The sequence below is a fragment of the Panthera uncia genome, chromosome D1, assembly GCF_023721935.1.
Source record: "Panthera uncia isolate 11264 chromosome D1, Puncia_PCG_1.0, whole genome shotgun sequence".
NCBI classification, from domain to species: domain Eukaryota; kingdom Metazoa; phylum Chordata; class Mammalia; order Carnivora; family Felidae; genus Panthera; species Panthera uncia.
This window is the reverse complement of record NC_064808.1, coordinates 63,664,187-63,687,333: the sequence shown is the minus strand read 5'-3', so window position 1 is coordinate 63,687,333 and position 23,147 is coordinate 63,664,187. Positions and strand designations below refer to the sequence as shown.

The window sequence follows — 23,147 nt, the reverse complement described above, 5'->3', positions numbered from 1 at the left end:
ACATACTAAACCTGTGACCAGGTGTGGAAAAGTCCCTGATCATCCCTGGAGCAGCCATGAGTAGATGTCACTGAGAAGGAACATCAAGGCTCATTCTCCATGTCCTGAGGAAGTAGCTTAGTCTAGCAGTGCCATTCTCAGGGTAAACTTGCTTGAAGATGAAAAGAGATATGACTCTGGCCTGGTGCCATTTCTCACACTTGAAAAAGTAAGCTACTCTCAACCCCTTCCTCATCCCAGCTACTTAGTCTCCAGGGAAGACGTCTATGCTTCACAGCTTTATCCATATATTGCCTAATACCTCCTAAATTAGTTGTCATCAAAACTGTTTGTAAATATTAATTCCTTTTATGAAATTAACTCACTTTTCCTGATTCCGTAGTTATTGAAGGAGGAGCACATGATATTGACAGATGGAATGTATATCTAGGGGGTTGAGAAGAGAAAGCAATGAGATGCATGGCCCTTTGGTCTCAGGAAAAAATACCTCCTAAAACACTCCTCTACAGAACAGCATACAGGAAGTCCTTTCCAATAGCTCTAAACTATTTCTGTATCAAAAGGCTATCAGTACTGGGCCTAATGAGGAGAAAAGAGTAGACCCTTCTGGGTTCACAGCTGAATCAGGCTAATCTCATGCCCAGTTCATCAACTGGGTGAAACACATGTTTGAAAAAATAATAGCCTAAAACCAATTAACTTTCCATAGTTATTTGTTGACTTGAGCCTCACTGTGAATCAGAAGGCCTGAAGTAAATGTCATTGGAGGGACTGACACTTTTATTACGTTGTCTTCCTTAGTTCTCTTTCCAAAGTTTTAAGGCTAGATTTAGCAGTGATTCTAATCAGTGATTTAGAGGCCTCCTCAATTTTTTATCTCCTTGAACTGATCCAGCATTTTCTTAATGAATTACCATTACAATAAAATCTTCCGTGTCCCATGGTATATGCTGATGAAGTTTTTGCAACATAAATGAACCAAGCAGACACTTGCTTTTGAACAATGTGCTTTTTTGGGAAATTAAATAGAAAATGAAATATCAGGTCCAGGAATTCTGATAATGTGGAAACAAACTATTGGATGGACCTCTCCTAGAACTGAATGGTTTCATTATAAGTAATAGGGACTCCACTTCTCAGCATCAGAAAGAAGGCAGTCTCATAGGTCACTGCCCTGCTGAACTGTAGGTAGTTAGCCTCCAGTCATTGCTTAGAGTTATGACCATCAATAACCTGATACTATAATAGTGCTAAAGAGTTTTATGAGGATGATGAAGGGATTTGGGGGGATGGCTCAAGGAGAGAGAGCAAGGAAAATGACCCCTGACCTGTGTCTATTTCCTGTGTTTCAGAGCAGGGCTTGTAGCTGTGGTGTGTGGTATATGACTGGTTGTTAGTTCACTGTAATTTTCCTTTCTTCTCTTCTCAGGAGGGCAAGAAGACTTCATTCTTTCTTATGAGCCTGTCACAAGGCAAGAAAGTAAGTTTCCCAGCATGCTCTGGTTCCTGATTTCCAGGCCACATCAGGTGATATCATTATAGCAGCCAAAGAGTGAAGGACTAAGGATGATAAACTCTGCCTGATGCTCCACTGTCCCCAGACTAGTCTCTGCTTTCTCATTGGCTCTATCATCAAACAACTTCCCTGCTAAGCATGGGCAGGGACAGCTCCCACGAGGATGGAGCTACCCTCCAGATGAGTGGTCCTAAGTGGAAGGAGCCCATCGAATCACTAAAAAGCCCCACCTAAAGGACAAATGGATAAAATCTCCTGGGAGACTGACGTCCACTTAGAATTGAGAAAGGCTTTCTAGCAGACCTGTCCTAAGATACAAGCCATCTTCTGCGCTGCTCCAGAAGCCTGTATTTCTTTTTCTGGGAGGCTAATGGCTATTGACAAGCATATTGCTGAGAAGATTGAAGCATCGAGGAGGAGTTGTAGCAAATGGACTTTAGAGTTCTTTCTAACCTCATGATACAAAGGAATTAGGAAAACCCCAGAAGAGAATAGAGAGCATTTGGAGCTGAGGAAAAGAAATTATAAAAACATAAGGTGTCATTATACTAACAATTGCTTCTTAAAGTCATTATCTAAACAATGGCCAAACAGCTGCTTTGGAATCTTTTTTCACCCACTCAATTGGCTAAATTCAGTAGTTGTTTTGACATTGTAAGGCAAAACCTGAGAGTAAGCAAAACTCTTCCAGATGTTTCTTTTCATTGACAGACACTGCAGTTGCTTTTCCCTATTGGTAAATTCCAGAAAGTAGGCACAGCCAATATACTGAATGTTGAACATCAATTTCTCATGCAGGGCTGTATGGGCAATTCATCCAATGAAGTAACGCCCACACCAGTTCTGTTTGGCATTTTTGCCTTAGCAGTCACCCATGCAGAACAGCTTTGCAGTCATGTCCAAGTCTTCCTCCTCATTTGCCTCTTCCCTCTCCTCTTTGCAGTAAACTATACCCGGCCAGTGATTATCCTGGGTCCCATGAAGGATCGGATCAATGATGACTTGATATCTGAATTCCCTGATAAATTTGGCTCCTGTGTGCCTCGTAAGTATCATTTCTCATCTTGTTAGAAGAAAAGCTCGACTCCTTTTGAGACGATACGGTATAATTCTGTTCCTCTGATGGTCTCTCCACTGATGCAATACTGTCAGTTACATATTATCTGAGCATCTTTTTTTAATTTGAGCACCTTACTTAATTTTCTCTGCTTAACACTTTTCATCAGTGCAGCCATATATTGTTCTCTATTTAGTGAGCATAATATGTTCTCCAAACTGACTGTGGTCCCCTAGGAGGCAAGATAAATACTTTCTTTATAATTCCCATAGCATTTAAAATAGCATAAGATTATTGATAGTCATCAGTATGTTCTTATAAATTGATTGAAATGCCATGGAAGCATCTTTTCCCATAGAATAAGAGAGATCAGAAACAAAGCCATATATTAAAATCATCTCAGGATGACTTAGGACCATGTGTGAATCCCAAAACATGTGTGATAACAGTCTAAGGTATTGAGAGGATGAAGACAAGAAGGTGTATAAAACCTTAATCTATGCTGCAGGCCATTGTGGACTTTAATCTGCTTTCTCGTCCTTATGGACAATCATCAGGTCTTCTGGTCCCTCTGTTTATAGCCCTCTAAGGATCCATCTGCTCTACCTCCTCCCATGCACCACACCTTCCCATTCACCCACTACTGCCACTGTGTCACACAGATATGTGTAGAGGCCTTCTGTGTGTGTGTGTGTGTGTGTGTGTGTAAACAGAACCTCCCCCCACCAGGTAATTTCAATTTATTAGATAATTGAGCTCTTAAATCTGATTCCAACAAATATTTTTTCTCATTCCACATTTTTAAGCTTTTTGTATGCTTTGAAGTGTCTCTAACACCTCAGCACTGCAGATGTCACCCAGAATACCTAACAATAGCAGGAGTTGCACGTGTGTGAGTTCACAGAGGGGAGCTAGGGTGATTGCTGTATGTCATGAAACTATTCCAGCAAGGACTCTGGGAAAGGATCCTGCCACAGAGAATATCTTGAGAAGGTGTCCAGACATAAACGATCCAGACAAACCCTACTCCATTCATAGCGGCCTCCAGTGTGTTTCCCCACTTTGGAAAGAAAAAAACCCAGACGGTCCTTAAACACGATTCCTACTTTTCCCTCTACCTTGTGCTCTTTCTCTTGTTTTAATAGCACTATTTTACGATAACTAATGTGTGTTCATTGTACAAAACTTGGAAAATGCCAAAAAGAAAGTTAAACAAGAAAATAAAAAATATACAGAATTTCACATAGGATCCAGAGATAACATCATTGTTAATATTTTCATAGATTTTTACCTAGTCCTTCTTTCTATGCACACATTTTCTCCTCTGATTGGGTACATTTTGGATGTACACAATTTTTTTTGGCTTAAAAGTATTTTTAAAGTATTTGAAATTTCATATAAATATTTTAAATTATATCATAATTAATCATTCCTCATTTATGAGTATTTGGGGATGTCTCTACTTTTCTCTAGTTGTAATTATGTTATAATTATTATTTGTAATTTATAAATTAATATAATGAATATCTATACGGATAAATTTATATCTGAATCTTTGATAATTTTTAAGATAGATTCCTAGGAAGAGAGTACCTGAATCAAAGATTGGAAATATTTTAACAACTTTTATTTATACTGATAAATTGTTTTCCCTTCTCTTCTTACCAAGAAGTTTAACCACCTCTAACCATGGTTAGAGTTGACTTTTAGTCTCACCTTAAGTGTGAAGATCTCATTTTACATCTTTTTAAACCCCTAAATATGTTTTTACTGTATATCCATTTTTTTCTCCCTACTGGTTATATGACACACTTTCTTGTTTTTGTTGTTGTTGTTGTTGTTTTGCGTGTCCCGTAATCTTTAATTGTGTATTGGACATTGTGACACTACATTACTGACAGTCCAGATTTGGTTATCTTTCTTTATAGAATATTGTTTTTGTTCTGGCTGATAATAATTTACTGGCAAATCAGCTTCTTCAGTTATGACTTGGTTACACACTTTGTGAAGGTAGGTTTAGAATAAATCTAGAGTCTCCTTCTAAATTTTGGCCTTTTCAGGTACTCAACCAAATGCCCAGTTCTGAGTGAACTCCGGTGTCTCCTAGCACTATATAAGCCCTAGACCTCCCTCTTGGAAACGGAGGTGGAATGAATATAGAGTTCCCCTCGTGGGTTTCTCCTCTCTCAAGATCACAACCTTGTGTTGCCTGTTGTCTGATGCCTGGCAATGGCTGTTCCATATACTTTGTCTAATTTTGTAGTTGCTTACGGTGAGAGGCTAACTGGTACCTGTTACTATGTCATATTACATATTTTTGTATATCTGTGTTGGGGGTATGGTAAAGAAAATAACTGTAAAGGACATTTATGAATATAAATTACCTTAATTTTATTACTTTTGTTTTATATAGATACTACGAGGCCAAAGCGGGACTATGAGGTGGATGGCAGAGACTATCACTTTGTCATTTCCAGAGAACAAATGGAGAAAGATATCCAAGAGCACAAGTTTATAGAAGCTGGCCAGTACAATGACAATTTATATGGAACTAGTGTGCAGTCTGTGAGATTTGTAGCAGAAAGGGTATGTTCACCAATCATCTTATACCTCCCCTAAAGAAGGTTCCCAGGTGGCAAACTGCATTGTTTGGTCATTACTCTTTCCTGATTGCAGGTGTAAATTTTGATTAAATATTCCTTTTAAGACCTCTAAGCAGAGAATCACTTTAGATCAAGGTCATTAATCTTTGTTCTAATCTCAGTAAAGTATGCTGACTGACTTGTGGGGAGGAAGGTGTTATAAACCTAAAGGCAATTAACAGCTTGAAGTTTATGGAAATTCACTTTGTCCTTGACTCACTCATCTTTGGCCCCAGTAAACAGCTTTGAATTTATTAAGGAAGCTTTGTTACTCTTGGTTGTTTAGATCAGGAACCTCAATTCTTTTTGTTAGCAGGAGTTACATTTTATCTCCCTGAAAACTTGACACTCTCTTGGTGGAGGAGTAGGTAGATGAAGAGGGCTAGGCAGAAATTTCAACTTAGTGGGGTTTGAATACTGCAATTCCCTTCTTGCTGGTAATATCGAAAGCTTAGAAAAGAAGAGAATGTTCAAGAGAAAACAGGATAGGAAGGCACTTGAATGTGGCTTTAAGATCTGCCTATAGATAGAGAGGGGTGTCTGGGTGGCTCAGTCAATTAAGCATCCAACTCAACTTCAGCTCAGGTCATTATCTCATGGTTCGTGAGTTTGCACCCCACTTTGGGTTCTGTGCTAAGTGTGGAGCCTGCTTAAGATTCTCTGCCCCTCTGCCCCTCCCCCATCTCTCCTCCTTCTCTCCTACTTTGCAAAAGCTCTCTTTCTCTATCAAAAAAAAAAAAAAAAAAAAAGATCTGCCTGTAGAGTGTTCCTAATCTGTCAACACAGAGGATTTATTTTATGAGAGAAAAGAAAAGAGTTAAGAACCAATACATTTGTTATACAATTCATACTTGTTGGGTTGATTTTATTTGATTTGACACAACTTTTTGATGTACTGATAAAAAATTAAAGAAGAAATTTTAATGTCTATCTGAGAATACAGGAAGAAAGCTGTGTCTCTTCCTCTCTCTCAAAAATTAGGTTCTATGAGCTTCATCATATTGTTTCTAACCATTTTCCTGATTATTACATCTGTTCTCCCCTTTGAAATGTAGATATAACCTTTGTTAACTTGAAAAGTTCTGGCCAGTGAATAATCAAACAGCATTTAGACATCTTGTATAGCTGCTGTCTTTCACAAATAGCAAACTTGCAATTACTTAAGTGATATAGGGTTGAACCATCTTGGTATGTTTCTCCTAGAAGAGCTCAGGTATTCATTGGGGTCTCTTTGTTTTCACGTGGGTAATACACGTGAAACTCTTATACAGTTTTTAATCCCCCGTTATTGATTTAGGACTGTTCCTATCTGCACAATATGTTTTTTCTCTTCTTTTGTAAAGTTCTTCTGGCCTCAGCGTAATGAGGCCATTTCTCCCCAGGAGTCAGAATATCATATTTGGCAAATGTATCTACTTTTCCAGAAATACTTTATAAAGCAAGCAACTCCTTGCTCTGAGAACTCATTGCAGTGGAAGCCAAGTTAAATGAGGTGTGCTATATGTAATAGGGTTTTCATTTAACAAACAAGAAATTTATATGCACAGTGCATACACTCTCTCTCAGCACTTAAGATAAAATAGTTAAGGTAACTCTTTAGGTGTCTGTCCTTGGCTATACTAGATTGAGCATATCCAGGGCAGGACACATAAAATCGCTCAACAAATGTTTGTGGAATTGTTCCAAATTCACGTGATTACTATTCTTTTAGATTCAACATTGGTCAGGGTAAAGCAATGAGGTATCTATTGATTCCAACCAACAATTCTGTCAATGCTTCAAGACTTGGGTTTGATTTCTTCTAGCACTAAGATTTTGGCAAGTTACATATTATTTCTAAGCCTTAGTCTTATCTTCTGTAAAAATGTGGCTGATAATACCTATCTCATAGATTTGGGAATTTCTTGTCGATAGTTGTCTTCAGAGATGGATTATGACAGCTCCATGAGCGTGGACCCAGTCACATTACATAATGCCACATATCTTCTTTGTGTGAAACATCAGATATTTATTTCAGAAAATTAAACTAACTGAGATAACACATGTAAAATCTCTATCCCAGTGGCAGGCGCTTAGTAAAGGAATCATAAATAGGAGTTATCAAAAGTATTCGATGATGACCCTGTATGTCAACTTTCATTTATGCTTTGCAATGATCTTTTTTCAACCTTTAGGAATTCAGTATCCCTTACCTTCCTCTAAGACACACTTACTTTTTTTGTTTGTTTGTTTGTTTGTTTTGGTTGGATTATGATCATTCTTTCTGGATTAACTCCATATTTTTCTTCTCTTTCTACCAGGGCAAACACTGTATACTTGATGTGTCAGGAAATGCTATCAAGCGGTTACAAGTTGCCCAGCTCTATCCCATTGCCATCTTCATTAAGCCCAAATCTCTGGAACCTCTCATGTAAGTGGAGTGCACAGGAGGCTGTCACCCAGCGGCCTGTTCCACGTAACACAGCAAATTGCTAACAGCTCTTTGTCACAAATGCTTATAAGTCAGAAGTTCCATTGTTGATTTTTTAAAGCATTTCCTTTTTAAAAAATACATTAAAATGTTTTTGGACCTCTAGAGACATAACGTCAGTAATTCCCTAACATGTCTTTCCTAATGCTTCTTGATTTTTATTTTCATTTCACAAGTTGTTTTGCGTGTGTGTGTGTGTGTGTGTGTGTGTGATTTTTTTTTTTCTTTGGCTTGTTTTGTTTTGTTGTTTTAAAGGTATGTTGGTTTGGTTGGGTTTTCAAATGTGAGGAAGCAATCATCTTTGCTTGTCTCTTTCTTCTGAAAGCAGTTCCATTAGTAAATCTTTTTAAATGTGTGGGTTTTTCTAGAGGGAACAGACAGTATTTTAGACTCTTTCTATTGACATTTCATTTTTTTCTAGCAGATAATTCTTTTATTTCTTAATTAAAACCTCATGTCTGTAAACCACTGTCCTTAAAAGGGAGTTTTCTTAGCAACATGGCAGTAACACTTCTGTAACTCACACCAATAGCTCTACCAGTGCATGTTTATGAATCAGGCAAATGTGTATGACTCAGATTTTTTTGTTGTTCTTTTTATTGTTCAGAGGACTGACAAAATATCTTCCTTTAAAAAATCAGTAAACAAATTGGGCAAATACTCACAACCTTACTATAAAGTAACATATTTTCAGTGGCAATTTGGTACAAATTGTTGGCTTTGCTTTCTAGACAACTCTCAAACAAATGCGAGGCTGTGGCAGCCAAAAAAAGTAGCAGAGCAAAGAGGCTATGAGCAGGGACTTGAAAATGGGTCAGGCTAGGTGTGGTTTTTTTTCCCTTGGCCTCTGATCAGTTATGTGACCTCAGCAAGCTGCTTGACCTCTGTCAGATTTAGTTCCTCTCCTCTAAACTAGGCATAGTATGTACCTATTACCTAAACTAGGTAATAATGTGTACCTCACAGCTACTACAAAGGTTAAACATGATTATGAATGCAAAGTTCTCCATTTGGTCTTTAGCATATGGTAAGCATTCAATAAACAGTAGCTATTATAACTGTTAAAAATTTTAAGTTATTTTATTGTAAAAGGAATAAAACCATTTTATCATTACAAAACTTATAAACTACCTTTTCCAAGAGGCCACAAGAGATAATGCCAGTGTGTCTGTTGCAACAATTTTGCTCAAATGTGCCTCCAGTTGGGCCTCAAGATCTTAGAGCATTTGACCGGGTCCAGAAGTGAACCAGAGACTGGAAAACAGGGTGCATGGAAAGAAGAAAAGGAAATTACATAATCCTAGAGGTGAAACAATTACTTGCAAAAGGTATCAGCCAGCTGTTCCATGTCTTCTCGAAGAGTGAAGAAGCAAAGCAAGCTTCAGTAGCTAGAATTGCAACCTAAGAGAATTAAGTTAAATACACAGTCAGCCTCTGGGGAAATTGCCAGAGACGTATTTATTCCCATAAATAAAAGATGGACAAAAGTTCTTCCCAGGATGAAGAAATAAAATCAAGAGGTCATTGAAGTGCCTTCTGCCCCAAGAATTTAAGTGTTAAATTATAACATAAAGAGCTTTGCCCATAGCTGGTACATGGAAAAACATGTGTTGATGATAAGATACTAGTTCTTGATAGTATTATCCTTGATAACCTGCATCACATTTCTCTTCATATGGGATACTGGGTTGGGTAGTGAACAAAGTAAATTAAGCAACCATGAATTTCATGATGTAAAAATGATTTATAATCTGCAAAGAGCTTTATAAATAGTATTAGCAATGCCAACATTATGAAGAATAGAAAAATGGCCCTCACCTTTGGGGAATAACATCTTAAAGTCCTGTTTCAGAAATAGAAAAATAGTTTTTCACATCATAAATACACAGTGAGATAAATGGCTTCCCAGGGAAGTGAAGCCTGAGGGAGAAACAACCTTGGCACATTTGCTTTAGTGTGATATTGGGAGACATTCCCATCTGGTGCTCGGTGGGAGAAGGTCTACTTCCTTCCATAACTATGAGATGACTTATTTAGTTTTGCCTGGGGCACTGTCACAGACACTTATCACCAAGGAAAATTAAACATACTGAAGGCTGGCTTCCACAATGAGATCATGAATCCGACATAATTTGCTGCAGCCATATTCGTGAATCTCGAGTGCAGTAATGGTGACATTCAAACCAATGTGATCTTATTATTAAAGGCTGGATGTTTACTTTCCAGTTCACTCTTTTCCACGGGTTTTACTTTAGGAGCAAAGCTAGCATGAATTGCCCATTCCCCGGGGAGGAGTGAATGCTAGGTCAACTGGAACAAAAGCATGGCGGCTGTCACATTTAGGCATTGACACATCATCACACACATTATTTCTCAAGTACATTATCCACATCAAACCACAAAGCTTATTAGTACATACATAGCTGATTCTTCAGAGGAGCATAAAATCAAGGGCGTGTATAAAAGAGATGTTCTTTTTATAGCGTGCCGCTGTGCCACTTCCGTTCCTCACCCCCATGCCATGGTAGTGTGAAGCTTCCTGTGTCTCTTTACCTTGCCACCCCCAATCTGTTTTTGCCTTCTTGCTCCCACAGTGACCCATGTTTACTGCTGTCTTCAACTGTATCATAATTATGTTTATTTGTCCAGTTCTCCATTCATCCATTCACTTACTCATTCAACAAATAAGTCTTGAGCCAGACCCCATGACACATGCTAATGAACAAGCCCTGGTCTCTGCCCTCAAAGAACTCGCAAATTAGGCAAGGAGACAAAGTATATAATAGATGATATATTAGAGGATAAAAATCTAAATTCAGTCATGGCTACAGTAAGTGCAAAGGGAATTTTAAGAACACAGGCTAGCATGAGGCAGGCAAGTCAAAAGAGGTCCAGAGCCACATGACTTCTTGACATCTGGAACAAAACCCTATACTTCTAAGAAAAGTATCCCTGGGTTTAGCCCAGCATCTTCTGTACCCAAAGGTGACATGCACTCTCAGCTTCTGGGGCTGGTGCTGTTTGGGAGAAGAATTGTAGATACCATCCCTCGGGACGAGATGACTTTATTTCAACATCAAGAGTTCAGGAAATTGCTACTTTTTTATACTGCAGCCATCAGATCATGTCTAAAATCATGTTAATGTCTGACTTTAGTTCTTTAATTTTTTTTCTAAATAACCCTCTTAGGAAAGTCTTGGTATAATGGTAAGTCTATTTGACTAAAATTGTTTTAAAAGAACTCCAAAACTTTGAGTTCAGACAGCAGATCTCCTCTTTTACCTTCACAAGTCTCTTTATTACTTCAGGCCACAGCTACTTGCTCTAAATCCACCTGTCCCATACCCTAATCTCTGGCTTCTTCAGTGGCATGCAAAGGCAGCAATGCTTTCGATATTCTATGTGCCCCTGTGATGCATCCCAGTGGGCCAACCAAGTTATCTTCACTCTTGGCTAGACTTTTATCAGCCCATCACAGCCACACTGGTATTCATATGATGATCAGAGGAAAGAATTGTCAGTCTTTGGTTAATAAAATGTCTTTGATTAAGAAAAAATGGGAAGACAATATCATTTTTATTTAGTGAAGTACAGCTTGTTGGGTAGGCAAAGAATTTTAACACCTAGAGGACATGGAAAGATAAAGCTGCTGCTAAGTAGGAATCAGGAGATTGGATTATTTTTCCATTTCCTTCCCACTCAATTTATCCTTGAGCCTAGGTTGGACTTAAATAATCTCACAATGATTAAGGATCACTTATATACACCATCGTTGAGAGACTGACAGAAAAAAAGGGACACAGAGAGAATCCCAGGGATAATGCCTTTATAGCCCATTCTCCTATCAGAAGAGCAACAAGACAAAGTCAACACTGGAGATTCTTACCAAGATCCTCTACCCTGGCTCCCTATGTAGGTTGCTTGATTATAATCTATTTGAAAATATTTTCTCCCAGCACATTTGATTGTTACATTCTCTCTCTGTCCATTTATTCACACCTCCTTCAGCAGATCCTTGTAAAGCCAACTGATTACAAAAACAGAGAAGTTCAGGGCTCTTGTTTCTATAGAGGGGACTCACCCTTTGCAGAAATTGAGCAGGGAGAGTGGCAGAATGCTTCTTTGGCCTGAAAGTACACATGCCTAAGGGGCCTGTAATATTTTCTCAGGAAGCACTTTGTTTCTCCACTCCACGCATTTCCTGTTACACACTGATGATGAGCCACAGCCCTTGGGGAGGACAGAGAGTGGAGAAATCAAAGGTTTCTGTGAAAGCAGGACCTGCCAACAGTCAAGTCTAGTTCTCTCAGATGTGATGAGGTACAAAATGCTGTGATGTCCCTTCCCTTCTCTCCATCTCTTCTCCCACTTCTGACCACCCCTGGAAGATTTCATTCAAATCTATGTCCCATATTTAAGACAGATCAAGGCAGCCAAAAAGTCCAAAGAGTAACCAGGAAGGTTAGGATTTGGAAATCACATCCAATGAGAGAACAGATGAATGAAGTAGGACAGTTTATTCTGAAGGAGTGGTAGCCTCAAAGGACACATGAGCACTTGATTTTAAGACCCGGTGGCTGTCATGGAGGGAAGAGGTTTCATCCCACTCTGTGTGACTGCAGAGGACAGAACAGGAACAGGAACAGAACAGGAACCAGTGACAGAAAATCATAAACAGATATATTCTGCATCAATCTTGGTTCCAGGATGGAACCAAGAGAGTGAGCTCTCTGGGAGGGGGTCCTCATTGCTGAAATTATTTCCACAAAGAAGAATCCCAAATGAGGACTAGGAAGCTGCTAAGATTACTGTGCCTCCTGCAGGATTCATTTTTGCCACATATTTTAATTTGTCAGGATTTGTCAGGTACTTCCCCGTATGTTCTAATACCAAAACCTCATTTTCCCAGGGAGATGAATAAACGTCTAACAGAGGAACAAGCAAAGAAAACCTATGATCGTGCAATTAAGCTAGAACAGGAATTTGGAGAATATTTTACAGGTAAGTTCATTTACCCTTGTACTCTGAGAGAAACAATCAACTGTCTGACATTTGGCATTTAGAGAGGAGTCCAGGCTTGGTATACCTGGCCCTAAAACCTTCCCACAGAGAAGCCCTAATTTCCCTCTGCTTTACCTATCTGATCCAGAACTTTGGGTTCTCTCTTCTTTGGATTCAACTGCAGCCAGTTTCCAGGTTCCCACTGGCCCTACCCAAAACCATGAGTCACATATGGCACTGAGCTATCTCCTGCTATTAAGAAGATTTTAGGGATTTGGTACCTCATTAGACTATCTCCCTGATATCAACAGAAAACTTTAAAAAAAAGAAACTTTTAGGGCTCAAATAGGCAGCATCCAAAGTGGTGACTCATGAGAAGCAGTCTCAGGGCTCCATTCTCTGCTTCAGTGACCTGCAGGTCTGTGTTCCCGTTAGCAGCACTTGAACATGATCATGAAACACTTCCCAGTGTTTCCATTAATTCTACGTCAAGTCCCAATGCAAGACTTTTTTCCTTTACTTTTTTATTAAATGTTTATTTACTTTGAGAGAGAGACGTGTACATGAGCAGGGGAGGGGCAGAGAGAGAGGGAGAGAGGGACAATCCTAAGCAGGCTCCCTGCTCAGTGCAGATCCAGACCCAGGGCTCATTCCCACAACCATTAAGATCATGACCTGAGCTGAAATTAAGAATTGGATGTTTAAGTGACTTAGCCACCCACATGCCCCTTTTTCCTTTTTCTTTTTAAACATTTCCTTAGAAACATTAAGTTTGGGGAATAGAGAAGATTTTCTTGCCCCAGGTATCCTGGGTTCTCTATCCTTACTTTCATGAAACACTGACCGAATCCAAAGAGTAATCAAACTGTGTGGAGTTTGCCTTACAACAACAAATGGCTTAGAAACAAGAAATTCCTTGGGTGGTTCACCATCTCACCATCTGGAGATTGAACTCTGAGTTGGGCTGTACCCTGAGCGTGGAGCCTGCTTAAGAGTCTCTCTCCCTTTCTCCCTCCCTCACTCTTTCTCCCTCCCTCTCTCTCTCACAAAAAAAAAAAAAAAAAAAAAAAAAAAAAAAAAAAATTAAAGCAGGAAATTTCCTCCTGAATTTCCTTGTGAGAAGTTACATGATTTATTTTTCATCTTAATCGGAATATGACAATGCCAGTGGCTTAGCAGTTTGCAAATATGTTGAATCAGGTAATCTTAAGTAAAATTTCTATCAGTAACAAAAGTATTAATTATGTGTCACCCTAAAAGAACATCTAGGTATAAATATCAGATCAAAATTATTCACATTTTGAGCAGTGGTTCATATCAGAAATAAAATATAATAAAATTATGGAAAGAGCCTAAATGTCCATCAACTGATGAATGGATAAAGAAACTGTGGTTTATATACACAATGGAGTACTACGTGGCAATGAGAAAGAATGAAATATGGCCCTTTGTAGCAACGTGGATGGAACCGGAGAGTGTGATGCTAAGTGAAATAAGCCATACAGAGAAAGACAGATACCATATGTTTTCACTCTTATGTGGATCCTGAGAAACTTAACAGAAACCCATGGGGGAGGGCAAGGAAAAAAAAAAAAAAGAGGTTAGAGTGGGAGAGAGCCAAAGCATAAGAGACTCTTAAAAACTGAGAACAAACTGAGGGTTGATGGGGGGTGGGAGGGAGGGGAGTGTGGGTGATGGGTATTGAGGAGGGCACCTTTTGGGATGAGCACTGGGTGTTGTATGGAAGCCAATTTGACAATAAATTTCATATATTGAAAAAAAATTCAAAAAAAAAAAGATTAACCAAGAAAAAAATAAAATAGAATAAAAATAAAGTATTAAAAAAAAAGAAAATACGGGGCGCCTGGGTGGCTCAGTTGGCTAAGCGGCCGACTTCGGCTCAGGTCATGATCTCGCGGTCCGCGAGTTCGAGCCCCGCGTCGGGCTCTGGGCTGATGGCTCAGAGCCTGGAGCCTGCTTCCGATTCTGTGTCTCCCTCTCTCTCTGCCCCTCCCCATTCATGCTCTGTCTCTCTGTATCCCAAAAATAAATAAACGTTAAAAAAAAATTTTAAAAAAAAAAAAAAGAAAAAAAAAAGAAAATACAATAGTCAATATATTCTCAGGGTTGTTTTTGAAGATCTAAACTATTTTTCAGTATCAATTAATTTTTAATCCCTAATGTCCTATAGATAGTGCTGACACGTTTTGGAGATCTATCTGTAAGATAACTTTAGTTCAAAGGAGATTATGAAAGGTACTTCAATCTACTGTCGGGTGACTTGGTGTTTTAGGTAATATGCAGGTTATCAGGGTGTTTATATTTCCTTATTTATGTTTCTTATAAGTAGTTGTCATAAGGCATTCTCAATACGAGCAGCCCTGTGATGGTGAAATATCAGTTTACCGGATTACTTGGAGAATGAATGGGGGTTCCTATTAAAGGGTTTGGGGTTCAAGGGTTTAACTAAAGTTGCCTCCAAACCTTATTATTTCCTCTGTGTCTAAAATGTCTAAATTTCTGCACCTGTCAGAGTAATTACAGCATACAGAACATGAGACCAACTTTCTTTGATGAGCAGGGAGATATCAGTCTGAAAATTGATCAATGCCTAGCGCAGTGTAGGCGCCCATAAAATTTAAATATATAAATGATTCATTTTCCAGAATTACAGACAGACACGTAGAAAAGTAGAAAGACTGTGGTACACTTGTTACCTGATCTAAGACACGCAATGAAAGCATTTTCTTTTCTTTTAATCACTGATGTGATCTTGCTTAAGTAAATTTTCCATTTTTTTCTTACTAAGGAAAGGTAATATGAAGCTCCCAGATGCATTTGTCTGTCACTGGTTCGAGCTTCTGCAGTGTGATTGATGGCTGTTCTTCACCAACCGGGGAATGATTCCTGACTCTGCTGTGTTTGCTTTTGTTCTAGCTATTGTCCAAGGAGACACCTTAGAAGATATATATAATCAATGCAAGCTTGTTATTGAAGAGCAATCTGGGCCTTTCATCTGGATTCCCTCAAAGGAGAAGTTATAAATTAGCTACTGCACCTCCAACAATGACAGAAGAGCATTTAGAAGAACAAAATATATATAATATACTACTTGGAGGCTTTTATGTTTTTGTTGCATTTATGTTTTTGCAGTCAATGTGAATTCTTATGAATGTACAACACAAACTGTGTGAAGCCATGAAGGAAACGGAGGGCCCAAAGGGTGGGACAGAAAAGACACTGCAGTATGCAGGAAGGCTTTGGTTTGCTCAAAGTGCCAGGTGTAGGGATGAACCTCTGACGGGCTTTCTGGCCAAGAGATGGGCAGCCTCCTCACCCCGGCAGATGTCCAGAGCTGATTTAGCTGCTGAGCTCTCTGTGTTTTTTGCTTTAAAGAAAAGTTGCCAGCACTTGAACTTCACCAACCTTCCCATTACCCACATCTGTAATTGGTACACTTCGAATTTTATAACTATGCACACCCTTTGATTTCTTAACAAGCGAAAGAAAGAAAGAAGGAAAAAGGAAAGGAGTCCCTTTGGAAACGGCATAATATCAGGGAAGGATAAGTGTGTAGTTTCTCTGACTGGCATCTACAAAGACGAGCATTTCATAAAATTCACAAGTATATGGAGGACTGACCTCACTGAGAGGAGGGGATTCCACCTGAGGTTAGCTTTATGATTGTTTATTGTCTATTTTGCCATTTATAAGCTGAAAGAAGGCACTAAAGATGAGAATAATTTATACAATAAAAATATATCAAATGTATAGAAACAAATTTCTATAGGTTAAAAAAAGTTTTGTGAAATATTTTGTAAAGACTAATTGAAAGACTAAATGTATGCACTATCAGCAGATGATCAAATTCAAGAATTGAAAGTTGCACTCTCCCTTTTGTTGCCAATGATCCATTAAGAGCATCTGAGTTCCTTCCAAAGTCTGAGAAAGACTTCTCCCTCACTTACCTCCCATGATCTCCCTTCCATATTAGTGACACACTCTCATGGAGCACATCCCTTAATGAGTTGCGCTCGTGGGTATTTTTGGAAGACATTTGATTAGTGTATTCTTAAGCTGATGGCTTTCAGACACAAACTCATGCAAATGATCTAAAGGGAAGTTTTTGCTTTCATCTTGTTAAACAACCTGGGCCTGCCATGCAAATAGATAGCTGAATAACTTGGTTCCTAGTTACTTACATGCAATTCTTAAAGGATCATTTAGTATTTCAGCCAACCATGAGTAATTAGGACTTTTCTTTTTGTCTGTTTCACAAGTAACTGAGGGTTTTGTACTATCCAGAGATGGTATAGAGCCATGGAGAGATCTGTCCCAAGAAGCACTATTTCTTTGAGGAAGAGGGAAGTATCTGGTTGGGGGTGAGGGGTGCAGACTTTTGTTTCTGTGTACGGGGCAAAGAGATAGAACACAAGGAAAGACAACTAACAACTTTGAGCTCAACCAGTTGAACTGCCTTTCTTGGGGTCTGCACCTGGACCAAGTTTATTTTTTAGCAATTATAATAATGATGACTTAAAAAAAACTCCCGAAGCCTATATCCCACTTTAGAGCTGATGATGACATCAGCATTGCTTGTGCCCAAGGTGTTTAGAGAGAGACTTTTCAGTGATCTCAATAACCACTCAACTCTGGGTTCTTTGCATGCCCAGACTAAGCCCCATCGCCTTATTTCTGGGGTACATCCAGACCTGGCAGGGATTCTGCCACACTGTGCAGCAAACCAGCATGCAGGCTGGGATAGGAGAGCAAGAGATAGAGCCATCAGCAGTGATGGGGCTTCTTCACAGTAAGAACATCAGAGTTCAGGATGAGGGTCTCTTTCCAAAAACCAGTGTTGTTCATCTTACACTAACTACCACTGTCTGCCTCCCTGCAGTCACCAAACCAAACACAAAAATGCAAAATTATGCATCTACCTATAGTCTCGAGGCTGCCTTTGCCAATGGAAGGGCTAGCAATGCATTTTCCCTATGATGAAAGTTAAATTTTTGGAGACTTCCTTAGAGCATTCAAAATGTTTAAGATATGTCCGTGGCTGCGATCTGCCAGTTTCAGGTCAAGGCCTACTTTCATCAATATTGCTGCCAGAAGTTTTCTGCCACCAGAATGCCATTCCTGATCCCAGCTCTATTTTTAGGCCACCATAATAACTTCTTTGGTTTCTCAACTGAGCATGCAACCATTTATTTAAAGGACTGTCCTTAATGAGTAGATGTTTCCGCGGGTCGTGTGATGTGCTTTCCATTTAAGTATTGCTGTGGCTGAGTACAATCAAATTGATCCACCAACCCTTGGTTTTGTAGTAATATAATTATTTATTTTCCTAGTGTAGATGCTTCCAGATTAGAATTGGCATTTGCACTGATTTTTTTATGTAGATTTATATAAATATATATATACATATATATTTGCTTGAAGAATCACCAAGCAAATTGGTGAGAGGGTCTTTTCCTATAGAATTTACACCTCCATTTGTTTTGTTGTCTTGCGCTTCCCAATGTTGAGGTCTCTATGGCTCCAACGACTGGTGTATTTTGCAGCAAATCTGATGACTTGTATGGACACGGCAGGAAAGTTACCCAGATTACATCTGGTGCAAATGCACTTGGAGCCTGGGGCCAGACTGGTGCTAACACTGCAAACTTTGTCCGGAGCTCTCTCCAATCTGAAGGCTTGCTGGGGGCGCAATGTCACCTTCACATGCTGGGCCCTTTCAGAAAAGTGCCAGATCGTGTCACTGGTGCTATTTTTCATGCTCTGGTACAATGTGTAGCACCACGGGGGTCTCAGCTTTACCAAAATCAAAATCGCATTTGTCAGCTAATTGCAGGGGCGTTTGTTTTTTGCTCTCCTCCCACAGGATCTGTTGGCCATTTCTTTGCCGGCCTTCCTCCCACCTCCCCACCCCCAGCCCGAGTTCTCGGTGTGGCTCCTTCTGCCCAGTGAGCCCATCTTTTTGAAGCCGCACTCAGGTGCCTGTGAGCTGTCTGAGATCCTACTGCCAGCCCTTCAGGACCCTGAGCCAGGGAAAATCTCTCCGCTCCTCTGGCTCTCGCCTCTGGTTTTTCCTCATTCTTCTCCTCTGCCCACCCTCTTCCATGCGTGTCTCATTCCACCTCTTCTTGTGTACACCTCTCCCTTTCTCCTACTGGCCTGTCTTCCCTGAGTATTGCCTTTCTTCTGCGTTCTCTCGTTTACTCCCTCCGTTCACTCCCCTATCTCTCCGTCTCCTTCAGTCTCTCCCCTTCCCCTTCCCATTCCCCTTTCCCTTCCTGTCCTTTCTCCTCTCCTCACACCTCTGATCATCTCTCCCACACCTCACTCCGTAATATTTCTGTCCTATAAGGGCTCATGGCTGATTCGGACAGCAAGTCCATACACTGGACTGATGACACAATTCCTTTGGGTCACCGTTTCACCCGCGCAGCCCAGAAAGCAAAGCTGAGCGTGAGGTCCCAGACTGGAGCCAGCTCCAGCACGCCTCACTGAGCCAGCCTGCACCGCTGCCCTGGCAGCGACGATGCATGAGCTCTGGGCCCTGCCGGCACCTGGGTGCCTCTCTGCCTGAAGGCTGGTCCAAAGTGAGCCCACTCCCAGCATCATCCCGTGGCTCTGAGGACACTTCCTCTCTATAAAGGCAGACTTTGGCCCCAAAATCATTCTGACAGCAAACCTCTTTCTTCTCATTGAAGCCATGCCATCACCTTGGTTTGGAGAGAGACATTTTTTTCCCCACTCATAAGCTTTTTTCCCCCCCATTTTCATGTGAAGCCCCCTCTGCTTTTCAGCTGGTGATTGCTCTGGTGAGATTGAATGGACTTGCTGGTGAACTAACATCTCTTTTTTTCCTGTCTTGATCCTGCCTAAATTCCTACAAAAGTATTTAAGTCAAGGACTCAGGCTAGCTCCTAAGTTTATCATACATAGTAATTTGTCACTCCTAGGGGGCAAAGGGGACATTTCTCTTAAAGCATGTGGAGTGACATGCTGACAACCGATTTGCCAGAGATCTCCCTCCAGAATTCTGTGGATATGCATTTTACTTATGTGTATGTATGGTCTATGTGGTATGTACATCATTTACACACATACCACATCGGGTATGAATGAATGTGGATGGAAACCCACACACACACTCCAGTCTGTAAATATCCTTCCTCACTGAAAACTGTGCTTTGGAAATCATTTCTTGTACAGCTGTGCAGTTTCTTGTAGCAGCTGAGGACGAGCTGAGACAGGTGGATGATTTAGACAAAGATCACCTAGGAGACAGAACACAGAATCTCCCTAGCAACTCATGAGGACAGACAACCAAATGGCAAAGTTGACTCCCAATGGGATGGCAAACTTTTCTTCTCTCCTTTTTGAATTTGTGTTTCCTAAGTGTGTCTTAACTTCTGAGTGCACCAGGATGTACCCGTTAGATCCTTTCAAAATGACAGTTTTGTGCTTCTCTCTGACAGGATGTTTCTCCATCGAGCTGTAGTGCAGGATGGGAGGGAGGGGGGAAATACTCCTTGCCTGAGCTGGAGTTTACAGAGACACTGCACAGCTTACACTCCTGTTAAGTGTAAATATTCGACACTTCCATTCCATTTGTGTAAAAAATAAAGCACACACAATTATAAAATCGAGATGTATATTTCATACTCAGTGTGTCTGTGCATATTTATTGCGTATTTCTAGTTGTCAGCGGTGGCCCCATTGTAAAAATGCTTGATAGAGTGTTTATAAACATGTCATGGTTTTATTATAAGATATAAATATTAAAACATTTTATACTTTATAGCAAATTATTTTCTCCCAAAGCATAATTTGTCTTGTTTCATAGAGAATAGAATCAATCATTTCTGTTGTCATCAAATTTATCTGATTTCAGAGCTAAAGTATAGTTATAGGAGGTTTGCTCTGAGAAACATTGGAACTGCTGAGAGGAGCTGAAAGTGGTACTTTTGCACATTTTTAAATATGTGGTTACTATCTTGCCTGCTTTCATCAGGATTTTACCAAGAGTGAACAATGAATTAAAAAGATAGGCTTTTTGGGAGATACCTGTGTGGCTCAGTTAAGCTCAGGTCATGATCTTGCGGGTCCGTGAGTTCGAACCCCATGTCAGGCTCTGTGCTGACAGCTCAAAGCCTGGAGTCTGCTTCGGATTCTGTGTCTCCCTCTCTCTCTGCTTCTCCCCCACTTGCACTCTCTCTCTCAAAAATAAATAAATATTTTTAAAATTCTTTTAAAAAAAGACAGGTTTTTTTTTAAGACCCTCACATTTGTGTCGAAAGAATTTATTCCCCAGTTTCCAAACTGTGAGATTCCAGAAGATGCTAATAATAGAGAAAAAATATTTTTTTTCTTATCTAATACTTATGATGCAAAGAAAGGCACAGATTGGAAAGGAGATGTCACTATTCATGTACCCTGGGCCACAAAATATGCCAGCTCCAAAGATCTGAACATGCCCAAAATGTCAGGTTTAGGAACCTGAATCTGCCAGATAATATTCTAAATTCTTCCCGCTAGGTTAAACATATGCCTTGTCGTATTGACATTTAGACAGCAAAGGTCTGACAGCTGACGGGCCGAAACAAAGTCCTCCTGTGCAGAGAGTGGAATTTCCCCGTTAAAACGACCACTGTGGAGTGCGTTTTGCTTCACAATGAACTATCACATAACTGGGTCAGTCATTTGGGAAACCAGACTTGTTGGTCATTACCATCCTGGCCATCACTGCGAGCCCACACGAGTCTCCAGCAGGTGTCCTGTTGCTGTCCCTGGGGCTTGGCAGCAGTGAGAAGACAGCATAAGAAGGCATTGACTGAGGCTGCAAGCCCAGTGCAAGCCTCATGTGTCAACAATTATTCAATTTTTAACATTTACACAGACTCACCAGGTTCAGTATTCATAGTAACACCACAAAAGCCAGATTTGCTCCAATGATGGGTATGTTAATTCCAGGTGGGGGAAGCTAAAGGAGCTCATGACTTTTTGTTTCTAAGTATTTTAAAAACATGACCATCCTAGGGATACCTGTCTGGCTCAGTTGGTGGAGCACATGACTCTTGATTTTGGCGTTGTGAATTCAAGCCTCACATTGGATATACAGATTACTTAAAAATCTTAATAAAAAAAAATGACCATTCTAAGGGGCACCATGGTGGCTCAATTGGTTAAGCTTCCAACTTCAGCTCAGGTCATGATCTCACAGTTCATGTGTTAAAGCCTCGCGTTGGGCTCTGTGCTGACAGCTTGGAGCCTGCCTCCCTCTCTCTCTGTCCCTCCCCCACTCATGCTTGCTCACTGTCTCTCTCTCTCTCTCTCTCAAAATAAATAAACATTAAAGAAAAATAGTGGACTGCACACCTCTGAACCTAAGAGGGTCTAGCTTCAAATTTACGGTCTTTGTAGGTATTCTGAGACTAAACCATCCAGTGACAGAATTTAAAAGCCTTGGTGGGGAACAAAGCTAAGGAACATCTGCAGAGGGGCCACAACCCTTCCCAGCACAACCAGACCCAGAGTCTCCGAAGTTGTCAGGCACAATGTCGTCTATGGGTCAAGAATGCCAGGTCTCATAACCCCACTAGCTTCTGTGACTCACCTGTCCCTTAGGGACATCTCAGAAGACTACTGCTCTCATGAAACCGATCCCCTGCCCCTTCTAGTGTTACAACCTATGTCAAGTCCGTACTTTGTCCCCAGTTTCTCTCAGCACAGCTGGGACAACGCTAGAATACTTTACTGTGTAATTGTAAAATCACCTTAGATGCAGATTATGATGTTGGAGGTGCGGGAAGACACCAAGAGCCTACACAGTTCTAACAAGCTCCCAAGTGCTACTGATACTGGAGTGGCCAGGCTCTGTTTTTCAAACTCATGCTGACCACCCACCAGAAGGTCATAAACCAGCACTTTTAAAAAATGAAATAGAAATTAGAGTGCCTCTTGTGTCAGTAAGGATAAATACTGTTTCATATTAGCAGAAATACAGAGAACAAACCGGTAGTTGCCAGAAGGGGAGGGAGATGAGGGGATAAGGAAAACAGATGAAGAGAGCTAAGAAGTATAAACTTCCAGTTGTAAAACAAAGAAATCACAGGGATGAAAAGTACAGCATAGGGAATATAGTCAATAATATTGTAATAACTCCATATGGGGACTACATGTATCATGGTGAGCATTTCATAATGTACATAATTGTTGAATCACTATGCTGTACACCTGAAACAGATATTATGTCAACTATACTTCAATTTAAGAAAATTAAAATACCATATTAATACCAGAAGAAGAGAAGAAAGAAGAAGAAGGAGGAGGAGGAGGAGGGGGAGGGGGAGGAGGAGGAGAAGGACAAGGAGAAAAGAAGAGGAGGAGGAGGAGGAGGAGGAGATTCAGGCGAAGGCATACAACAGCTCTCTCCTAATACCTGCAGGGTTC

The 23,147-nt window shown here is 40.2% G+C and overlaps 1 protein-coding gene across 5 annotated transcripts in view; it reads left to right on the top strand.

Annotated features, from left to right (window-relative positions):
• The window catches only part of LOC125914581 (disks large homolog 2), a 780,669-nt gene extending 764,858 nt beyond the window's left edge, over window positions 1-15,811 (top strand). For all 5 annotated transcript variants that reach the window (XM_049619999.1, XM_049619993.1, XM_049619986.1 and 2 more), the window contains 6 exons: window positions 1,430-1,480; window positions 2,460-2,561; window positions 4,987-5,159; window positions 7,516-7,625; window positions 12,595-12,686; window positions 15,624-15,811. In XM_049619999.1, the coding sequence (XP_049475956.1) occupies window positions 1,430-1,480; window positions 2,460-2,561; window positions 4,987-5,159; window positions 7,516-7,625; window positions 12,595-12,686; window positions 15,624-15,730 (635 nt within the window). In that variant the 3' untranslated portion in view covers window positions 15,731-15,811. The remainder of the gene's footprint in view (window positions 1-1,429; window positions 1,481-2,459; window positions 2,562-4,986; window positions 5,160-7,515; window positions 7,626-12,594; window positions 12,687-15,623) is intronic.
• The last annotated feature ends 7,336 nt before the right edge of the window (window positions 15,812-23,147 follow it).